At 41.2% G+C, this 22997-nt stretch overlaps 1 protein-coding gene across 1 annotated transcript in view; it reads left to right on the forward strand.

The window, feature by feature from the left end:
* Ybx1 (Y box binding protein 1) overlaps positions 1 to 20924 on the forward strand; it is a 21364-nt gene extending 440 nt beyond the window's left edge. Inside the window, exons 2-8 of the mRNA XM_013016774.1 lie at positions 260 to 348; positions 11197 to 11230; positions 13459 to 13548; positions 13918 to 14220; positions 15003 to 15085; positions 18550 to 18815; positions 20544 to 20924. Coding sequence (XP_012872228.1) covers positions 260 to 348; positions 11197 to 11230; positions 13459 to 13548; positions 13918 to 14220; positions 15003 to 15085; positions 18550 to 18784 — 834 coding nt within the window. The 3' untranslated portion in view covers positions 18785 to 18815; positions 20544 to 20924. The remainder of the gene's footprint in view (positions 1 to 259; positions 349 to 11196; positions 11231 to 13458; positions 13549 to 13917; positions 14221 to 15002; positions 15086 to 18549; positions 18816 to 20543) is intronic.
* Positions 20925 to 22997: the final 2073 nt, after the last annotated feature.

A 22997-nucleotide genomic window follows, 5' to 3' on the forward strand; every position in this document is an offset into this window, starting at 1 on the left:
AGGGCGCGGCGCGCCGCCTACGCAGGACGGAGTGGGCCGGGCGGCTTCCCCTGCCCTCACGTGCTCCCCGCCCGCGGCCTGTGCTCACACCCATCTTGGGCCCGCGCCCCGGGCCCTGCTCTGGGGCGCCCCGCGCGCGGCTTCCCGGCGCCCACGTGTACGGCGAGGGCGGTGTCGCGGCCCGGCCGCGACTGGGCCGGGAAGAGAAAGGGCTGTCAGCCGGCCAGGCACCGAAGCCAAGCTATTGTAAGTAATTGAGGGTTGTTTTTTGCTTTGTTTTCCAGCAACGAAGGTTTTGGGAACAGTAAAATGGTTCAATGTAAGGAACGGATATGGTTTCATCAACAGGTGAGATGGCATGCTTGCCGGTGTCCCGCCTCCTGCCTGTGAGCGCCGGGGCCGGAGGCTCGGCGGGGTCGGGTTGGCGGCAGCGCGAGTCGGCACCCAGCCGCCTTCAGCAGGGCGGACACCGCCTCCAGCAAAAAGGAGAATTTTGAGTACCGGAGAGATTCCTGGATCTGTAGATTGTCTTTGTTTTGCAATCTAAAACCTAGCCTTCAAGGCTTCCTCTGGCACAAAGCAGTTTTTAGCGGAAGGAGCGCGTGAGATCCATACCTGCTGGCAGTTGAGGCAAAGTACAGACCAGCGCGGTTGTATCCTTGTCATCCTTTACTGCGACTGGCATGTGACAATATGCTCTGATCACTAACGTACAGGTTATTTTCACCTTGTTACCCTTTGGAAGTACCATGATTTGACGTGAGTTGTACGTGAGGATTTGTCATTTCTGGGATATACTGCCTTTGTTTAACGTTCCAAATATGCTGTCTTTTTTAATGCCTCGAGTACATTTTCTGTTAGGATTTCAGTGACCAGAGAGACCTGTTTTATTTCCCCATAGAGTAAATGGTGAAAGAAAATGATCCTTTTCCTGCTTCGATTTTTATTTCTTCTACTTCCTTATTCTATCTCCTGATGAGATCCGTTCTTTTTTTTTATTATTATTAAAGCCCTGACCCATGTAGCTTATTCAAGTAGCCTCTGCCCTTGGAATCTTAATCGTGTTTGTCTGGAGACAGTCACCATCCCTATCTCCAGATTGACCCTTTGAATTGTTCGCGATAGTGGTAATGTGCCGTCCGTCCCTGGCTGCACTCTCCTTGGGCTCCCTTGTGAGCCGGGCATCCTTTTCAAGATGGCTGCCAAGGCTAGTGCACTTGCATGGGTGTAGAGCACCGCGAGTGCCAGCAGCAATCTTGGCCGTACAGCTGTGATACTTGGCGCCATTTCAGCATTTTTCTTTCTTACATCCTTGCTTTAGAAGCAGCTAGATATTTAAAGGAACACTGAAAAGTCACATAAAATGCTTGTGAAATGAACACTACCAAATAGACAGCCAGGCTTTTAGACATAATTGATGAAAAAAAATGTTCTTTGATCCAACCACACAGTGTTGAAGAAACACTTCAAACGAGATTACAAACGTTTGAAAGTCTGCTTTTTCACATTTGTAGTTATAGGAAACATTTTGTTTCTTTCAAACTCTGCAGGCAACTGTATCATTGACTGCATTTTTCAAAATTTCTTAGGATGAGTTGCTAGTGAGGAAGGGACAGATGGGGTTGGTTTACTGCTTTTAAACTCTGGAGTTAATCATGATTTAGTTGCTGTTTCCATCTTAACGTGCTCAGTATTCACCTAACCTTTAACCCGATGGGGTTTAATATAAGAGTGTTGAAAATGCAGATTCTTGAGTTGTGCCTTGGGTGGTCTGGACTCATTACATCTGTGTACATTTTAACAATCCCACCTGATGGTGAGAGTGGTCTGTTCACTGTACCCTTCCTGAACCACTGCTTTTAACCTCTGATCCAATGCTGTTAGACATATCTGATAATAAAATTGGTTGGTGTCTTGTTATGTAGTTTTTTTAATGTATTTAAGGGAGTTTAACATTTGCCTTGTTTTTCTGTATTTTATTTATTATTATTGTTATTTATTTTTTGGTTGGTTGTGGGGCCTGAACTCTGGGCCTGGGAGCTGTCCCTCAGCTCTTCAGTTCAAGGCTAGCACTCTACCACTTGAGCCAGAGCACCACTTCCAGCTTTTTTCTGCTTATGTGGTGTGAGGAATTGAACCCAGGGCCTCATGCATGTGAGGCAAGCACTCTACCACTGAGCCACTTTCCCAGCCACTTAAATATTTTGTGGAAGAAAGTTATCTGGCATGAGTAAAGAAAATTACTAAATTTTCCTTAAATGCCATTCATTGAGTATCTCTGCTCTTTGAATCAACTTATCCTTTAGGACAGTTTTAAATGTAAATTCCTTTTTGAGCATCCTTTGGACTAGCCTATTTTGTTAACTGGTTAATGTGTTTCACTTCTAAACATGCTGTTTTAATTGTGAGACTTAAATGAAATAATTTGATAGTTAAGATATGGAGATTTAGTTATCTACGTTCATGTTTAATTAGAATATAAAACTTTATTTGTTGTGGTAGTTGGAATCACCAGTAGTCCTACAGCCTGGTTGGAAGTTACCATTTTTTTTTTGTGCCAGTCCTAGGGCTTGAACTCAGCTCCCTGAGCTGCTTTTGCTCAAGGCTAGCTCTCTACCCTTTGAGCCAAAGCTCCACTTTCAGCTTTTTAGTGGTTAATTGGACATAGCCTCACCAACTTTCCTGCCGTGGATTGGCTTTGAACTGCAATCCTCGGATCTCAATCTGAGTAACTAGGATTCCAGGCATGAGCCACCAGTGCCCAGAAGAATTATTTCTTTTAACAAGTTTCCCCTTTAGAATTTATTGTACTTTTAAAAAATTAAATAATTGTGTGGTTATGTGTGCCTATAGTCCCTGCATTTCAGAAGCAGGACAGTCAAAGCCTATTTTGAGTATGCAACAAAATCTAAAGATTGGACCCTTAGAGATGAAAAAACATACTTGCACTTTGTTAGACAATGCAATCTAGGAATTCAGAGAAAGGAATTCATTGAATTATTCCATTGTTTGATGTGTTGGCTAAAAAAGTAATTGGACTCCATGTGAGGAGTTTATTGGCTACCCTGTACAAATTACTGTTTTATTAGCTGTTGGGAATTGATCCATATTCAACTCATAAAAGACTTCTGCGAACTAGTAAGACTTTACTTTTCAGTAGGACATGTGTCTCAAGATTCTCACTATCAAGATAGCCTCAAATTTAGTGGCCTTGCTTTACCTTCCATTTGCTGGGAGTGTAGGCTTCTATCACCACACCTGGCTTGCCTGGGCATACATCTTTTATCTTGGCAAAAATTGGGTGATGGATCAGGATGTTGCTTGTTAGCAATCTTAAGTGCCTACCTATGTTTGATTCCTAATACTCCTCTAAATGATTTAAGAATCCAGATTGTTATGTTTTTAAGATCCGAACTTCAGCTACTTACAGGGGCCTGTATTCACACATAAATAACAATCAGCTGCTGACTATTAGTCACCACTTTTAGATGTCAGACTCTGTCACATTTTGTTACCTTGAGTTGCTGACTCCTTTTCCTGCCTGGCCTTGCACCTACCTGAGTTTATTAGAATAAAACAGGTTTGTCAGTTTAATCTCAGTTTCATGGTTCTTCCTTTGAGATATTCCATGTATGTATAACTAATCATCGCTGATTTTCTTTACTCAGTGGTAATAGATGTAGCTAACAAATATTTACCCAGGGTCTGTTGCAAGTGCTTGGAATAAACTAATTCACTTGACCTATGTGGCTGGGCACTAGTGGCTCACACCTGTAATCCTAGCTGAGATGTGAGGATCATGGTTCAAAGCCAGCTAGGGCAAAAAAAAAAAGTACCTATGAGACTCTGTCGCCAAGGAACCATCAGAAAACCAGAAGTGGAGCTGTGGCCCAAAGTAGTAGTTTTTGCCTTGAGCAGAAAAGCTCAGGGACAGCACCCAGACCCTGAGTTCAAGCCCTATGTTAGACAAAAAAAAAAGGTAGGTAGAGAGATGGACATGTAGGCATTGTTGGTAAGTAGCAGAAGTAGGATTTGAACTCAGTTTTCCTATTCTGGATGGAATTTGGGTTTAGCTACTATTACGCTGTCTCTGAAAGTACACCCTAATCATCTCCAACTTGGTAGTTGTTCACATAGAGATGATTTCTTAAGGTGGCTGGCTATTTTTAGCCATTGGGAGATTTCTTATGTGATCTCTAGCATGCTAACCACTAGAGCTCCAGTGTACTGACTTAGTTCTGCAGATGTTCTTTTTCATGAAGCTTTAGAGTGCTCAAAGTTTGAACTTCGCTTGCAGGTCAGCATTACGAGTTAAAGCTCTTGCTTACTTCCTAGTATAGAGAGGCAATTCTAGAATACTAAAAGACCAGTGACATTTATATCACGTATATGTCTTTTGTTTTTACATAGTTTGTGAGCCATGGGTATTAAGCTGCTTTTTTTTTTTAATCAGTTGTGAACTCTTGAACTCTGGGCCTGGGCACTGCCCCTGAGCTCTTCAGCTCAAGGCAAGCACTCTACCACTTGAGCCACAGCTCCACTTCTGGCTTTTTCTGCTTTTGTGGTATTGAGGAATCCAACCTGAGGCTTAAGGCCACATTCCCAGCCCAGTATTAAGCTTTTTTAATGATTGCTTTTTTTTCAAATAATTGGCAAGAGTCTAGTTCTTAGTTTGAAGGGGGGGGAGGTGTTTAGATCTGTGGAAAGGTTATTACCAACAGTCTTTTGGGCTTCAGACTAATAAAATGTCATCTAAGTAGGTCCGTTTCAGGTTGTGAATAAAATAATTGACTAAAAGCTATACCTTAAAGGAGGCTTAGAGACTTGTAGTCTGCTGATAAGAAGACACATAGGAAGTTGGTTCTTCAACACTGGGACTCTTTTAAGACAGATTTATGTGCGAGATTGATAAATATGCACCTTATATTAGTTACTAAGCATAAACTAGCCAGAAATTGTATCTGGCAGCAAGTCACTGATTTGTGACTTGGAACAGGAATGAATACTCAGATCATTATATAGAGGACAGGAGGCTGTCTTCTTGCAAAGTAAAATTGTTTGGTGTTCAAAAAAAAAAAAAAACCCCACACCTCTTTGCCAGGCACCCTGTGGCTCACACCTGTAATGCTATCTACTTAGGAGGCTAAGATGTAAGGATCACTGTTCCAATGGGAAGTGGTGCTGTGTCTCTAGCTGAAGAGCTCAGGGACAGTGCCCAGGCCCAGAGTTCAAGCCCCACAGCCAACAACAACACAAAAAAGCAAGCCTGGGCATGAAAGTCCATGAGGCTCTTACCTCCAGTTAACTACCAGAAAACCCAAAGTGGCTCTGTGGCTCAAGTGGTAGAGTGCTAGCTTTGAGCTGAAGAGCCCAAGTCCAGAGTTCAAGCCCCACTACCCACAAAAAAAAACAAAAACCCTCTTAAAACAACTAGTGCGTTTTCCTGCCCTTGGAGACAGCCCTTGAAAAATCTATGGTCTAAGAAGCAGGATACATCTTCTGTGTTTGAGAGACAATTCAGGGCCAACTTCAGGACTTAGAAAGTGATGTGTGGATGTTTTAGGGTTTGGAACATACTAAATCTTGGACTTAGCACTGGATTGTAAATTATATTCAAGTATTTGAACAGTTTGTGATAACCTGCAATACAGTAACAATAGAACAATATAACTGTTTCATAGGAAGAAGCTCGCGGTAGGTTCCTTTTTTTTTTTTTTCCTGAAGGCTAATTGCTCTACTACTTGAGCCACAACTCCACTTCCAATTTTTGGGTGGTTAATTTAAGAGAACAGTCTCAAGGACTTTCCTGCCCTAAGCTGGCTTTAAACTGAAATTTAGATCTCAGCCTCGAGTAGCTAGGATTACAAACATAAGCCACTGGTGCTCAGCTTGAGCTTGTTTTTTTTTATGCATATAGTTATAACATGGTTGTGTTTTAGGGGTAGGAAGGTAATCAGATAGTGTGAGCACATGTAACAGTGTTTGAGTTTGGATTGTGCCTTGAAAAGCAAGAAAATGTAAAAATGGTTTCTAAGGTGAACAGAGTATTAGAACAGTTAAGTTTAAATATTTTCCTGCTTTCGATAAATGAGTGATAAAAAACAGTAATTGTGTTTAGTCCAGAACTGGCAGGGATACAAAAGGCAGCCAGTATTTAAGGATTTGAGTACCTACCAAGGTGTGCTGCAAGATATGAGTTCTGGTGATGAAAAGAAATGAGACAACAGTGAAAGTGTTGTGTTTTTTTTTTTGTTTGTTTTGAGGTAGTCTCTTGCTTTGTAGTCTGCCTACTCTGGCCTTGACACTCAGTCCTACCTTCTGACTGCCATACCCAAACAGATACTACATGTAGTTTTGTGTACTGCAAGGACACATGTAAGGATTCTTGTTGCTACTCATTCTAAAGTTGAAGAAATTATGTGCTGTAATCTACCTCTAAAGCCACAATGTAGAGATTTCAGAATTAACCCTTTATAAATGATCAACATAGTAAAGACCAGGCTCCATGAAGTCAAAAAACTATTGTCCTTTGGTTGCCTTGTTTGTAAAATGATAGAGGGGTTTTTTTTGCGGGGGGGGGGTCCGGTCGTGGGGCCTGAACTCTGGGCCTGGGCACTGTCCCTCAGCTCTTCAGCTCAAGGCTAGCGCTCTACCACTTGAGTCACAGTGCCACTTCCGCTTTTTTCTTTTTTGCTTATGTGGTGCTGAGGAATCGAACCCAAGGCCTCATGCATGCAAGGCAAGCGCTCTACCACTGAGCCACCTTCCCAGCCCATGACAGGTTTTATAAGGGTACTTAGACTGGACATGGTGGACATTGAATGATCTGTTTGAAGCCCTTGGTAGGTGTAGTTTTTCATTTGGCAGTACAGAAAAAGGTAACAGCAAGGAGGCAGCTTTTCTAGCTTACATAGATGTTAATGCTAAAATCAAGGCAGAAAGTCAGGTTTTCTGTTGATAGTGGTACTTTAAGTTTCAAGGTAGTCATTTAACAAGTTAAAGCTAGATAGATTCAATATATCTAATTTTATTCTGGCTGAAAGTACATTTTTATTCAAATACTTAGTCATGATGCTCTTTATTAGCCTGACAGTGTCAGCAAAATTGTAGGTGCTGTATTGTCTGGTAGTTTTGTGTGCTTTTTTTTTGAGATAGGATCTCCCTTATCATGTGTAGCTCAGGCTGGCCTTGAGCTAATGGTTTTCTCAGCCTCCCAAGTACTGAGATTACAGGTATATATACTGGGGTACGACATTATTAACAAACAGGTTGATTCTGTGTGCCTACAAAATAATTACAAGCTGTTTTAAAGGCAAGAACATCTGGTGCATATTTTCAGGCTTGTGCCCTTTTTTTTTTTGGTCTGGTCGTGGGGCCTGGACTCTGGGCCTCAGCTCTTCAGCTCAAGGCTAGTGCTCTACCACTTGAGCCACAGTGCCACTTCCGGCGTATTTCTTTTTGCTTATGTGGTGCTGTGGAATCGAACCCATGGCCTCAGGCATGCAAGGCAAGTGCTCTACCACTGAGCCACCTTCCCAGCCCCTTGTGCCCTTTTTTAAAATTTTTTGAAGATGTTCTGACTAGGAGTTCTAGATATTAAAATAGTCATTGGGTTTCAGATCTAACTAGTAATTGCATTGTTTTGTGGTAACTATGGACAAGTGAACTATTTCCTTGGTGGTTTTTGTTTGTTTTTTTTTAAACTGGGTTTGAACTGAGATCCCTTTTACTAGGCAAGACTACCATTTGAACCATGTGCTGGGTGTGTGGGTGTGTTCATAATGTGATTTTTTTAATGTTTTATTGTAAAAATAATGTACAGAGGGTTACCTTACATGAGTAAGGTAATGAGTACATTTCCTATTGAGCATTGTTACCTCCTCCTTTGTCTTTCCCCTACCATCCCTTCCCTCCTCAACTCCCCCGCCCCCAAGTTGTGAAGTTTGTTTTCTACATGATGTCTTGTACACCTCATTGTTACAATGGGGTCATCCTATATCCTTGTTTCAGCAGTTTGTTATTTCCCTTCCCCTCCCTAAATTACAAAAATGTATATACAAGATGCAGGGCACCAATATCAAATACAGTGAAAATAGAGATTATACTGTGGGGTGTGCTGGTTAATTTTGAGATAGGGAGTCATTTCCTGAGTGAATGCATACTTGGGCTGTGAGTACTTGTTTTGGGCTTTCCATTTTCAGTAGGATGACAGGCATGTGCCACCACACCAACAGTTAGGTTCTAATAGTCCAAGCTATGAACTTAGGTCAGAATTTTGTATGAATTCTTTAGTTGCTTACATTGCTCTATAGATAATGCAAGAAAGTAACAGTAGCATGCTAGTCCCTCTAGTTCATTGGGACATGTGATTTTTGTTCAGTTAATACTTGAGCTACTACTTCTCTAAAGCTTTATGACCTAGTGATGGTTAGTTAAGAGCGTGGGACATTTCACTGAAGACCTGAAAGTCTTTTTGTACCAGTAGTTCTTCTGTTCCCAGTGTAATCACACCTCAGTGTTCTAGTGATCAGTTTCCACTTATCATTTCTCAATATCAGCCATTCAGATATTTGAAATGCTTCAGTGAACAAAACTTCCCACTTTAAGCTTGCATTTTAGTGGAGTAGGGTGGTAGTAAAAATAAGCAAATTTCATTATAGCATTATTCTCAATGGATATGTGCTATACATATATATCATGAGGACAGTAGTTAAAGATGCTTCTGGTGTGAGGAAACACTTCAGTCTTCTTGGTGGGTCTTCAGATGACAGTGATGCATGGAATGTTGATTGGTAATCGCTGTTCTGATAAAAGGAGTGTGTACAGGGTTCTCTTCTTTGTTGTCCTTTCATGAGCCCACAAGTGCTTTTGTGGCTGAAGGACTATCACACATGCTGTGTATGAAAGGCTTCTTGTCTGCATGACGCTCAGGTTTCCCTCACTTGTGGCTTTACCCTAGTGGATATGTATAGGCTCAGAAGAGGACTAGTAAGACCTAAAGAGAGAAACCCTACATGCAGCTCCATGGGACCATCCCAATGAGAAGGCCCCTTCAGAAGTGGCGCTGTGGCTCTAGCAGTAGAGTGCTCGCCTTGAGCTGAAGAGCTCAGGCAGTGCCCAGGCCCTGAGTTCATGCCCCATAACCAACCCCCCCCCCCAAAAAAAAAAAAGTCCCTTCGGCGAATCTTCCTGAGACCTGGAAGATGCCAGGCCTTGCTTTTCTTTTGTTTGGGGTTCTTGTAAGAAACAACTTCCCTCTTCAGACCTAAAGCTATTCAAGGGGAAGATAGGTGATACTGATCAGTGATACTGGAATTTACTTGAGTAGTTTCTAGTTGTCCTCTTTATCTCTCTCTCTCTCTCTTTATTTTTTTATTTTTTGCCAATCCTGGGCTTGAACTCAGGGCCTGGGCACTGTCCTGAGCCATACCGCCACTTTTGGCTTTTTCTGTGTATGTGCTACTGAGGAATCAAACCCAGGGCTTCATACATGGTAAGCGTTCTACCACTAAGCTACATCCCCAGCCTTCATCTCCTGTTTCTAGGGATCTGTCTTGGGGAATCTGGTAAGGCCATCCCTCTGGGATTTCTGAGATAAGCTTACTTCTCTTCAGGGCATATTCCTAGAAAACAGGGCTTGTCCCTGGACATAGCCTAAGGCAGATGGTTTTATGCAGTCATCATTAGTATTAATCTCTCCAGGTTTATTACCCCAGTCCTAGGGCTTGATTGAACTCAGGGCCCCAGTTCTGTCCCTGAGCTGCTTTTTCTCAAGGCTAGCACTCTACCATTTGAGCCACAGTTCTACTTCCAACTTTTTCTGAATAGTTTAGTGGATATGAGTCTGACAGGATTTTTCTGCCTGGGCTGGCATTGAACTGTGATCTTCAGATCCCAGCCTCTAGCTAGGATTACAGGTGTGGGCCACTAGTACCTGGCTCTAAGACCTTTACTTTTTTTTTTTTAACCTGTCTTTGGGTCCTAGGGATGGAACTCAGGGCCTTACACTTGCGAGGAAATCACTTTGTCACTGAGCTACATCCTAGCCCTCAAAAGTCATTCTTAGCAAGAGTTCAAGGCTTTAGGTTCCTCAGTTGAACCTAAAACAGGGTAATCTTGAGCTGTGCACTGAATTGATTTGCAGCTGCATTTCTGCTTTATTAATGTCTCACCCATTTGTGCCTGATCCCTTAGTCCAGGATTTGATCAGGCAAAAAATTCAGCTACACATTTGACAAATTGGGCTTGACCAATGACTAATATAAAATGATGTCTAATGTAAAGTCAAAAGGGGATATGCCTGCTATTACAAATGATCTTCCTGCCTGTGGCTCACACCTATAATCTTAGCTATTCAAGAGGCTGAGATCAGAGGATCAAGTTCCAAATCCCTGTACTGACACACACAAGACCTCAAAAACAAATGCTCTTCCTTGCCTTCTTACAAATAGATGGCACATAAGTGGTGTGGATAATATCAGGATGTCCATGTTTATACTTGTTTCACGGTAACATTAAACTTACAGCCGGGTGCTGGTGGCTCACGCCTGTAATCCTAGCTACTCAGGAGGCTGAGATCTGAGAATTACAGTTCAAAGCCCTGTTGATAATCACCTTAAATTCAGAATGTATGTAAAGGTTCCTTCTCTGTCTACATTCTTAGGGACTTTTTTCTGTTGTGGGTTTTATGACTTCAGGAAAGTTTTGGGATTAGAATGGGTGAAAAGGAAATGATGGAGAGTAAAATGGGAAAATACTTCCTACTTCTGTTACGGTGTTCTAGAGATAAAGGTGGATTATACTGTAACATTGTTAATATTTAATAGGATAAGGAGTGGCAATATATTTTGCTTGTCACACTTTGATTTTATTAGAACCTTTTGTTTAGCCTCTTACAGTTTATGGGATTACCATTGTTGCAGTTGCTTATTAGTGTGTGGGGATCTTTGTCAGCCCTGGGACTTGACCTCAGAACCTGGGCTCTGTCAGTGAGCTTTTTTGCCCAAAGCTTGTTTTCTACCACCTGAAACACAGCTCAACTTTCAGTTTTTTGGTGGTAGTTGGAGATAAAACTAATCCAGACAGTCAAGGAAAAGGTGAAAATGCACCAATGACTAGGCATATTCTTCATCTTTAGGAATATGAAATGTTTTCCATCTTCTAACTTTGTTCTGTTTACTTTGTTCTTTATTGCAGGAATGACACCAAGGAAGATGTATTTGTACACCAGGTGAGTGCTTGTGTAAATACCTACACTTCTGACTCAAGGCATACAAAGAAAAAAGGGTGAATGTGTTCTCCAAATGGTTAAATCCAACCACCCATTTATTTAATTACCTGATAAGTGATAGCATGCTTAAATATGTGCACTAAGTTTTTATACCTAATTCCAATAAACTCATAATCACCATTGACATTAACTCCTATTTTTTATAAACAAAAAAGGAGTATTTTGTTTTGCTTTACCAAAGTTGATGGCTTTGGGAATGATTTAACCAGTAGTTTTAAGTGAAAGGGATTGTGGCGAGTTTGGGATTACTCAGTAAATAATTAGGTTGGTTACCAGTGTTGTAGAAGGAGAAAGCTTAGTGTAGTGTAGTGTAGTGTGTGTGTGTGTGTGTGTGTGTGTGTGTGTGTGTGTGTGTTCGTTCACGCACCCGCACAAGTGCATATATATTATATGTATGTGCTGAATTTTCTCCTGAAATATCATTTAAGGAAAAAGCTTTTGAAAATGCTCAGGCATTGAGTAGTTAGGATTATTGCTTAAAGTAAGCCTCTACCTCAAAATTAATTATACTTAAAGGTTCCATTGTACTTGTTCGCTTTCACAGGTATGGAATCATAGGGAAAACATAATTTGTATGTGTATATACTGAAGTTTTTTTCACTAAACTCTTGAAATGTCTGCTCATTAAGATTATTTGAAGAATTCTTATACACTAATGCAAAACACAAAAGGCAGAGTCAGTTTCCAACTCTTAAGTTCAGGCATGTAAGGGAGGTTAGATAACAGCTCAGTTCTTAGGAAGAGCTGGCTATCATAGGTTTGTGTTGTATAGCACACTCTGAAGTGTGCTGTACAACATTCATTAACAGTCTGATAAACCAGATCAAATTTAGTATACCCAAAACCCAGTCAGATAATCCAAGGGTCAATTGTAATTATGACAGTGTTTAAATTCTAAGTACAGATACAAGACAGATGGGACAAAATGTTACCTTAAATGTTTTACAAAATTAGTATTCTTATGTGGGTGAAGGTAACTTAACCTGTTCCTTCTGCATGTTCAAAAGAACATGCAGGTTTAAAAGTAAGAGACACCAACCAAGGCTTTTGCTGCCTTGCCTGTTGGCAACAGTGAGAGAAAGAGTTTGGGGATTTTAATAATTCATACTTATGCTATCTCCCATGATTCAGGTAACTGAGAGTCTGCTATATATGAAAAGTACAAACAAACTATGTGACGGTTTAGATGACAGATGAGATCAATTTGATTTAACCCACCCAGTTGATTTTGACCCAAAAGGTGTCACCAATATGCTTTCCTTTATTTTGGAAATGGTTTCAACATGTAGTTGTTTCTAGGTAGAGACTTTGGCTGCTCGATTCTTAGTGGTGTATCAAGGAGACTGCAGTTCTGAGCAACTTAATTGCCCTCAGATTGGTTGGTTGTCCTGCCTCCTCTGGGATGGAAATGCATGGGTGATCCTGTAATGGATACTGCTGTGATGTGGAATGAACATGGGGATTTTGAGTCCCAAGACCTGGATTTAGAAAAGTTCTCTCCTTTGCCACTTACTAGCTATATGACCTTGGGCAAGTCACCTAACATTTAAAAGCCAGTTGTGTTATTGTATTTTTGGGACATAATAACCAACAGCCCTATGTTGTCAGATAATAACAGTGACAGAGTTAATATATGTGAAATGCATTTCCCTGGAAGTATTATCACAGGTTGGAAGGAATTTTGGTTGACATTGGTTGATATGGTAACACAGGGACAAAGTTGGTTTGGTCAACTTTGAAGCATGTAAAACTAAACTCGCCTGTCATCTAAACTGGCCATGTGTGGGGCTAGCTTCTATTATTAAGTGCAGTCTTTGGGGAATAGATGGTAGCCTCATTTTGTTCCAAGTTACATGTAATGCTTTTGCAAAGAGCATTAAAAAATATGAATATGCTATTGTGGTGTCTGTTCTTGAGTGTTAAATTGGTTTTGTAAATAGTGGTAAAATGTCGGGGGCCTTCTAAGATTGGAGACTTTGTTGTGGTTGGGGGTAGCATTGGTCCCTGCTTCCCTAAAAACTTAACTGATGGTTCCATCTTACTTAAAGCAAATATTATTAAGATAAGTGTATATTCAAGCTAAAATAATAATTGACTCTGGTACATTTTAAATGAAAAAGCACATTATTCTCCCCTGTTAATCTATTTTTGGAATGTGATATTACTAGACTGCCATAAAGAAGAATAACCCCAGGAAGTACCTTCGCAGTGTAGGAGATGGAGAGACTGTGGAGTTTGATGTTGTTGAAGGAGAAAAGGTGAGGATGCTTTTTGTGTAAAGGTTTGACTTGAGTATGGAAATAATTTGGAGATGTCATCCATTAGGATGGTGGCTCTAATGTGGATGGATGATGTGTTCAGGTGACCACATGAACACAGGTGCATCAAGCCTAATGTGCTGCTGGCTGCAGTTAGAGAGCAGTCTCTTCAGAACAGTGAGGAGCTGAAACTTAGTCATTTCTATGCATCCCTGCCCATGCAGACAACTCCCTCACCCCTTTGGGTTTTTTGTTTATTTCTGTTCTTTGTTTTTTTTTCTGTTTTTTCCTTGGATTTGTGTGAAAATTGTTGGAAATACTCCTATTTCTGTTGTCACTATCACTACCAATATGTAATGGCTTTTGTAGGGTGCGGAGGCAGCAAATGTTACAGGTCCTGGTGGAGTTCCAGTTCAAGGCAGTAAATATGCAGCAGATCGTAACCATTATAGACGCTATCCACGTCGTAGGGGTCCTCCACGCAATTACCAGCAGAATTACCAGAATAGTGAGAGTGGGGAAAAGAATGAGGGATCGGAGAGTGCTCCCGAAGGCCAGGCCCAACAACGCCGGCCCTACCGCAGACGAAGGTTCCCACCTTACTACATGCGGAGACCCTATGGGCGTCGACCACAGTATTCCAACCCTCCTGTGCAGGGAGAAGTGATGGAGGTAAGCCATACCATTAGCATGGGACAGAAATTTTTGTAGCCCAGGGCCCATTCATTGAACTGCATCTCTAGCCTTTAACTGTGTATTTTCATAGGACTGTATTTCCTGAGTATTATAACTGCTGCTTTTTTATATCTTATGGTACTATGATTTGAGCTAAGGGGCTTCATGTTTGACGTAGATACGTTAGCCACATCCCCGGCCATTTTTGTTTTGATTATTTTGGAGATAAGGACTTATATTTTTGCCTAGGCCAGCATGGACCACAGTCCTTGTATTTATTTACACTTAGCATGTAGCTGCTGTCACAGGTCTCTGCCATAGCACTCAGACTGATTGGTGAGATGGGAATATGCTCAAACCTTGGCCCCAGCTGTGCTTGATCTCCTGATCTTCACATCCCAAATAGCTTGGATTACTGCTATGAGCCACTGCATCTGGCTGGTTTCTATTTTTATTTTAATTAATTAATTAATTTTTGGGTCCGGTCGTGGGGCTTGACCTCTGGGCCTGGGCGCTGTCCCTCAGCTCTTCAGCTCACGGCTAGCGCTCTACCACTTGAGCCACAGCGCCACTTCCCGTTTTTTCCTTTTTGCTTATGTGGCGCTGAGGAATCGAACCCAGGGCCTCAGGCATGCAAGGCAAATGCTCTACCACGGAGCCACCTTCCCAGCCCCTCTATTTTTATCTTTTAACTCTTGGAATTTGTGTATTTGGATTTGCCTATTTGTCTCAACTCTGTTAACTAATCCGATAGGTTTTCATTTCTGTTACTCTTACAGGGTGCTGACAACCAGGGTGCAGGAGAACAAGGTAGACCAGTGAGACAGAATATGTATCGGGGTTATAGACCACGATTCCGCAGGTATGGCCTATATAAACCTGTTTCTATTCAGTTGCTTGACTGAACATTAGGCCTGCAAGCATCGTGCTTCTAGTGATTTTGTTCAATCACTTATCTGTTAACGCTTCACATTTTCTTTCATCAGATGCCTAAGAGATGAACCTGAAGTCAGTTTTCTTTGAGAATGTATTCTTTGCACCTTCTTTGCTGGCATTGATTAAAAACAGCTTGTATAGATGAGGTCTACTTTATACTTTTTTTTTTCTTTTAATGAGTATGGAATTCCAAATATTCTGTCTTTGTATACCAGGTAAGAGAGTGGTTTAAATTATACACATCTTAGGCATTAGGAGTATCTGAACTACACCCTAATGGAGTAAGTATATGAAGAGCCAACAGAATAAATTTTACATAGAAATAGCATGATTTACTATTAATAAGTCATTTCTTATTTTTTGTTATTTGGTGAGTCACTGATAAAATTGTAACATTTGGAAGAAAGAAGCCCTATTAACCAAGTAGATTAGGAATGTTTGGTTTATCTTTTTATTACAGTAATTTTTAAATATATTGGTGCCAGTGGCTCACACCTGTAATCCTAGCTACTCAGGAGGCTGTGATCTGGAGGATCATGGTTCAAAGCCAGCCCGGGCAGGAAAGTCCCTGAGAATCTTATCTCCAATAAACCACCAGAAAACCGGAAGTGGCTCTGTGGCTGGAGCAGTGGAGCACTTGCCTTGAGCTGAAGAGCTCAGGGATAGCACCTAGGTCCAAAGTTCAAGCCCCACAACCAACAACCGCCCCGCCCCCTCCCCAAATACTTGAAAACATCAGGTAATTACTACAACTTTAAAGCAACACATTTTGCTTTAAAATTTTAACCTAGGTAGGGATTTGTTCTTAATCACTTGTCAATTCAAGTAAGACTGCATGGAGTTTTGGTGTGGGCTCAAAGCAAACAGAAAGGAATCCTAACATTAGGAAGTGGTGCTGTAGCTCAAGTGGTAGAGCGCTCGCCATGAGCTGAAGAGCTGAGGGACAGTGCCCAGGCCCAGAGTTCAAGCCCCACGACCGACAAAGGAAAAAAAAAAAGGATTTTTTTGTTTATAAGGAAGATTAAAAAGTACAATCGACAGCCATTGGTCAGTGAGTTGAAGAGTGGTTGCAAGAGCCCATTGCACTTGGCTGTCTTTTTCCAGTCCTTTGAGCGATGGGCTGGGTTAGCAGAGTTGGATACATTGGGCTATATAGTTGATGACATTGCTAAGGATTGATCATGTACTTACTTGTGTAAAGAAGGGATGAGAAACATTCAAGACTGGTCCTAATCTAAATTAGGAATGAGAGAAAGATTACAGTGTCCGCACACTTGGAGTGATAGAAATGAGAAGAGTACAAAAAGAAATGTAAGGTTTTTCTAAATAAAACTATCATCTTGTCACTGCAGAAGAAAAGAGGTAGTAGCTGAAAGGTGAAAATCTAGAATTTCTATAGATAAAGGAGAGTTGACCAAGAAGCCACAGGAAGAGAGTAGAACTGTTCCTGTGGTTAAGTAGCCCATCAGTTGAGGGCTGGCATGGGAAAAACAAAGCAGTTTGCCAAAGGTTGACTACTGACAAACCCATCCAGTTAGAAAAACTCACCAGTGGAAATGTGGCTTTAGGAGAAAGAGGGTCAGTTGCAGTGGAAAGTGAGTGGTTTTTTTGTTGCTGTTGGGTTTTGTTTGTTGTACTTGAAGGATGTAGAGGTAAAAAGCTAGAATATGCTGAGGTGATTGCAGATTAAGAGACAAGATCCTGGTGTTGGAGCTGTGAGATTTTTGAGGTTGAGAATGCCTTCAAGATTACTTCAGCCTCTCCAAAGTTGGGTTAAATCATTAAGCCTTTGTGTATGTGTGCGCGCATGTGCACACACAGGTGTGCTCCAGGTCTGGACACTGTCCTTGAGCTTTTTGCGCAAGGCTAGTGCTCTACCACTTGAGCCACAGATCCATTTCTGGCTTTTTGGTGGTTACAGGCTTTTGAATTACTAGTGTTTGTCATGAACCAAGTGAGTGGCTTTGAGTCTTATTTTGTCTCTAGATTTACTTGTTTTGGATATTCCTAGAAATGAAATCATGAAATAAATATATGGCTGTTTCTGCTTCTACTTTGCACATATTTTCAAGATTCTCATGTAGTATATACATCGGTACTTGATCTTTTTTATGAACAAATCATATTCTTGGATATTCTACTTTTGGCTGTTATTACTAGTAGTGTGTGAGTGTGTGCATGAGAGAGAGAGAGAAAACTGTTCCTAGGGCTTGAACTGAGGGCCTGGGCCCTGTTTCTTAGCTTCTTTTGCTTAAGGCTAGCACTCTACTACTTGAGCCACAGTGACACTTGAGCTTTTTTGCTTATGTGGTACTGAGGTATAAAACCCAGGGCCTCATGCATGTAAGGCAAGCATTCTACCACTGAGCCACCTTCCCAGCTCTAGTATTTGGTATTATGTGCACAAGTTTTACAGGTAGTTGCTAGGGTGTATCCTTAAATGACTTGAAGAAATTGTCGAAATATCTGCTGTGTACTTATTCATGTGAAGGGAGCATCTTTGGTTTCGGTTTCCTGCAAGTATGTAGTTACCAGAATGCCTGATGTTAAAATACTGGTGTGTCATTACTGCTACTATCTTGTTTATTATGTTTGTTTGTTTTTTGGTCCTTCATTGGGCTTGAACTCTGGGCCCTGAACACTGTCCCTCAGCTCTTCAACTCAAGGCTAGTGCTGTACCACTTGAGCCCACAGTGCCACTTACGGATTTTTCTGTGGTGCTGAGGAATTGAACCCAGGGCCTCATGCTTGTGAGGCATGAATTCTACCACTGAATCTCCTTCTCAATGATTAATTTTGTAATAGATTATACGGAAAGCAAAAGTTTGGGAATCCATGAAAACCGTTTTTCTTGACATGTTTATACATTATGGTGCCCATATATACTCAAGTAGTTGGCATTTCTGGCTTATCAAGTAATTTAGTGTTGCTATCTTAGCAAGAAGTGATTGTATTTTGAAATTATAAAACCAGAGAGTTTGTTTTGTGGTACTGAGGTTTGAAATCAGGGCCTCACAAGTTTAAATGCTTCAGATCACATTACACTTTTTTTTTTTTTTTTGGTTGATCATGGAGCTTGAACTCTGGTTCTGGGCGCTATCTCTGAGCTCTTTAGCTCAAGGCTAGCACTCTATCAATTGAGCCACAGCACCTACTTCCAGCTTTTTCTTTGTATATGGTGCTGAGGAATCGAACTCAGGGCCTCATGCATACAAGGCAAGCAGTCTATCACTGAGCCACCTTCCCAGCCCCACTTTACACTGTTTTTGAGCCAATATTGCCACTAAGAGTTTTTGCTGGATTCCTGCAGATAACAATCAAGTGTTGACGCTGGTGGGTGGGTTAAAGAAAGATAGTATAATTCCTAAGTTAGTAAAATGTTCATTCCAGAGGCCCTCCTCGCCAAAGACAGCCTAGAGAGGATGGTAATGAAGAAGATAAGGAAAATCAAGGAGATGAGACCCAAGGTCAGCAGCCACCTCAACGTCGGTACCGCCGCAATTTCAATTACCGACGCAGACGCCCAGAGAACCCTAAACCACAAGATGGCAAAGAGACAAAAGCAGCCGATCCACCAGCTGAGAATTCGTCCGCTCCCGAGGCTGAGCAGGGCGGGGCTGAGTAAATGCCGGCTTACCATCTTTACCATCATCCGGGTAAGTCCCTCCACCTTTGGCAACAGCAGAAATAGTCATGGGTAATCCATTAATGCAAGGAAAGAAACTGAACTCTAGATGTTGTAAATGCACCATTTTATTTACAAGGTCATTCACCCAATCTTAAAATTACTCAGATGTTTCATTATAGAAATATTGGATATCAGCCATGTTTGGACCTCTGCAAGTTTTCTATTTTTGTACATGGAGAATTTTCACATTGTATAATTTGTCATCTTATGTGTTTTTGGGTTTTTTTAACAGATAAACTTGCTTACTTTATGAGCACACAACTTAACATTATGCTTCTTAAGAGAGGCAAAAGTAGCTATTGAAATAGTTGCAAAAGTTGAAGCCAAGCCCACACAGGAAAATCTGTAAGGCTCTGACCTGCAATCAATCACAAAATCTGGAAGTGGAGCTGTGACTCAAATAGAGTCCAGCTATGAATAAGGAAGCCAAGCACAAGAAAATGAGGCCCTGAGTTCAAGTTCTTAATATTGGTGCACAAACAAAAAGAAGGCATTAAGGGCTGGGAAGGTGGCTCAGTGGTAGAGCGCTTGCCTTGCATGCCTGAGGCCCTGGGTTCGATTCCTCAGCCCCACATAAGCAAAAAGAAAAAAGCTGGAAGTGGCACTGTGGCTCAAGTGGTAGAGCACTAGCCTTGAGCTGAAGAGCTGAGGGACAGCGCCCAGGCCCAGAGTTCAGGCCCCATGACCAGACCAAAAAAAGAAAAAAGAAACAAAGAAGGCATTAATAACTTAAGTGATGAGGGCTGGGAAGGTAGCTCAGCGGTAGAGTGCATGTCTTGCAAGCATGAAGCCCTGGGTTCGATTCCTCAGCACCACATAAACAGAAAAAGCTGGAAGTGGCGCTGTGGCTCCAGTGGTAGAGAGCTAGCCTTGAGCTGAAGAGCTGAGGGACAGCGCCCAGACCCAGAATTCAGGCCCCATGACTGGCAAAAAAAAAAATAATAATAGGCGATGGTAAATAGAAACCTAGATTGGATCTAAACTATTTGTAGTTGTTTTTAAAAGTGCCTGTAAAGCTAATAATTCTCTGATTAAATGCTGTCACATTGTATTATTTTGTTGCTATAGCTTGTTGTCTTCCTTTTTTTTTTTGGTTGGTCGCAGGGCTTGAACTCTGGGCCTGGGCACTGTCCCTGAGTTCTTCAGCTCAAGGTGAACACTCTACTACTTGAGCCACAGCGCCACTTCCGGGTTTCTGATGGTTAATTGGAGATAAAAATCTCATGGACTTTTCTGCCAGGGCTTGCTTTGAACTGCAATCCTCAGATCTCAGCCTCCTGAGTAGCTAGGATTACAGGCGTGAGCCACCAGCCCCCGGCTATTGTCTTCATTTTCTTTGCATGTGTACACTTTTCCAAAATTAACAGCTTTCTTACATTTGGCTTTTTACATAATAAGACAGTAATTATTTTTGGCTCTGGAATTAGTACTTTCAGCTATAGTTTTTCAGGTTTTTTTCCCTTTATATTTTCTAGATTGCCTTTGACCTCCAGAACTAGTACAGTAAACTAGTGTTTATTACTATTTCCATTCCTGTTTGGAAGTGACTTAGATTAAACCAAGTTAGGTTAATGTCTCCTTTACACATTACTGATGTGATCCTAGTGTTTATTATGCTAAATGGGCATTGTGATGATATTTGTGATAATCATTAATGGTCATATATATAATAATCTTTCATTTATTTTCTCTGCAGTTTAGTCATCCAACAAGAAGAAATGAATATGAAATTCCAGCAATAAGAAATGAACAAAAGATTGGAGCTGAAGACCTTAAGTGCTTGCTTTTTGCCCGTTGACCAGATAACTAGAACTATCTGCATTATCTATGCAGCATGGGGTTTTTATTATTTTTATCTAAAGATGTCTCTTTTTGGTAATGGCAAACGTGTTTTTTAAAAAAAAAAAAAGCCTGGTTTTTCTCAATACACCTTTAAAGGTTTTTAAATTGTTTCATATCTGGTCAAGTTGAGATTTTTAAGAACTTCATTTTTAATTTGTAATAAAAGTTTACAACTTGATTTTTTCAAAAAAGTCAACAAACTGCAAGCACCTGTTAATAAAGGTCTTAAATAAAATAATTGTCTTTGTGTAAATCTGTAGTTTTTAGTTACTAAGGTCTTTATCATTTGTAGGACTTAGCCATAATTTAAGTCATTCCAAGCCTGGTGCTGTGGCTCATGCCTGGAATCCTAGCTACTCCACGTAAGCCTGGGCAGGACAGTGTGTGCACACTCCTATCTCCAGCTAAACCCCAGAAAACTGGAAGTGGTGCTGGGGCTCAAAGAGGTTTTGGTTATTTTTTTTCCTTTCTTTTTTTCCCCCTCCCCAGATCTTCAGGTTTTTCTAAGTAAAATTGAGTTATGCAAAAAAGACTTTGAGATGTCTCTTTGTTGTGTGTGTGGATTCTGAGGCTTTAGCTCCATCTGGGGGTGAACCTGAGTTTGTTTTTTTTGATCTACTTTAGTGCTTACTTGAGCCCTGGCTATACATTTAGGTTTTAGGGGTGGTTAATTGGAGATGAGAGTATCATAGGCTTTCGTCTTCCCTCCCAGCTGGCTCCAAACAGCCATCCTGAGGTCTCAGCCTCTTGAGTGGCTTAGGGTTACAGACATGAGTTACCAACACCTGGTTTAATGAGAGGATTTTTGTTTGTTGGTCAGTCATGGGGCCTGAACTCTGGGCCTGGGTACTGTCCCTCAGCTCTTCAGCTCAAGGCTAGCACTCTACCACTTGAGCCACAGTGCCACTCCGGTTTTCTGGTGGTTTATTGGAGATAAGAGTTTCACCAACTTTCCTGCCTGGGCTGGCTTTGAGCGTGATCCTCAGATCTCAGCCTCCTGAGTAGCTAGGATTATAGGCATGAGCACCCTGGTTTAATGAGTTTTTATTATGAAAAGGTGAAACTTTTTTGTGTGCTACTGTTGGAACTCATACTTGCTAGTCAGGCACTCTGCCATTTGAACTACACATCTCCAGCTTGATGTTGGTTTTTGTAGAATGCTTTTTCTGCATCTACTGACATTGTCTTACGGTTTTTTCACTGATGATTTGTAGGTTGAGTAATGGTTCCATCTGTGCAATACATACTTTGTGATGGTGTGTAAGCTTTCTGCAGTTCTGTTAGATTTGATTTACTAGTATTATGTGGAGACTTGGTATCTTTATCAGAGATTGTTTTGTAACTTTTCTCCCTTTCGTAGTGTAAGGGGGCATTGCATGGGTGGGAATTGGGAATAAGCATAATTCTGTGCTGGTCATACAAATGAGTTCAGAAAGTTCCCTCCCTTGGGGAAGTTCTACATCTACAACTGAAAGGATAACTACTATCATGGAAATAAAGTATAAAACAATTAGATTCAATTGTAGGTTGCCATCTAATTTTCTGTTGGGAAGATAGGGATGGGGAAAGATAGACCACACACAAGGTTGTTTACCATCTAAGCTATCCCAGTGGGAATATAGTCATTTTTTTCTTTATTGTAGTCTCTTTAAATGTTGGTAAACAGCTGGTTAACTATTCCCAGAAGTTATGCCTTCATCAATCCCTGAACAGTTGCTTACTGTTGCTTGCTTACATCAAGATGTTCTAGATTCATTCTGTGTTTTTCATACCCTACCCCTTGAATCAAGGCTACTTCTTTAAGGAGTTCTGATAACTTTTTTTTTTCTTTTGAACTCAGGGCCTGGTCACTGCTCCTGAATTGCATTTTCTCAAGAGTAGCATTCTACCACTTGAGCCACAATACTACTTCCGGCTTTTTCTGTTTATGTAGTGCTGAGGAATTGAACCCAGGGCTTCAGGCATGCTAGGCAAGCACTCTACCACTGAGCCACATTACCAGCCCCCTGATAACTTTTTAAAAAAAAAATTTGTCAGAGTGATACACAGCAGGATTACATTTACATATGTCAGGCAATAAGTACATTTCCTTTTGTTATTTGCTAGTCCTGGGGCTTAAAACTTGGCACTGTCCCTGAGATTTGCTCAAGGATAGCACTCTACCCAAGTCATAGTGCCATTTCTGGCCATTTCTGCTTATGTGGTACTAAAGAATCGAACCCAGGGCTTCATGCATGCTAGGCAAGCACTTCGCCACTAAGCCATATTCCCAGCCCATACATTTTCTTTCAGGGCCATCTGTTCTCAT

Source organism: Dipodomys ordii, unplaced genomic scaffold, assembly GCF_000151885.1.
Source record: "Dipodomys ordii isolate 6190 unplaced genomic scaffold, Dord_2.0 Scaffold33, whole genome shotgun sequence".
Lineage (NCBI taxonomy): Eukaryota > Metazoa > Chordata > Mammalia > Rodentia > Heteromyidae > Dipodomys > Dipodomys ordii.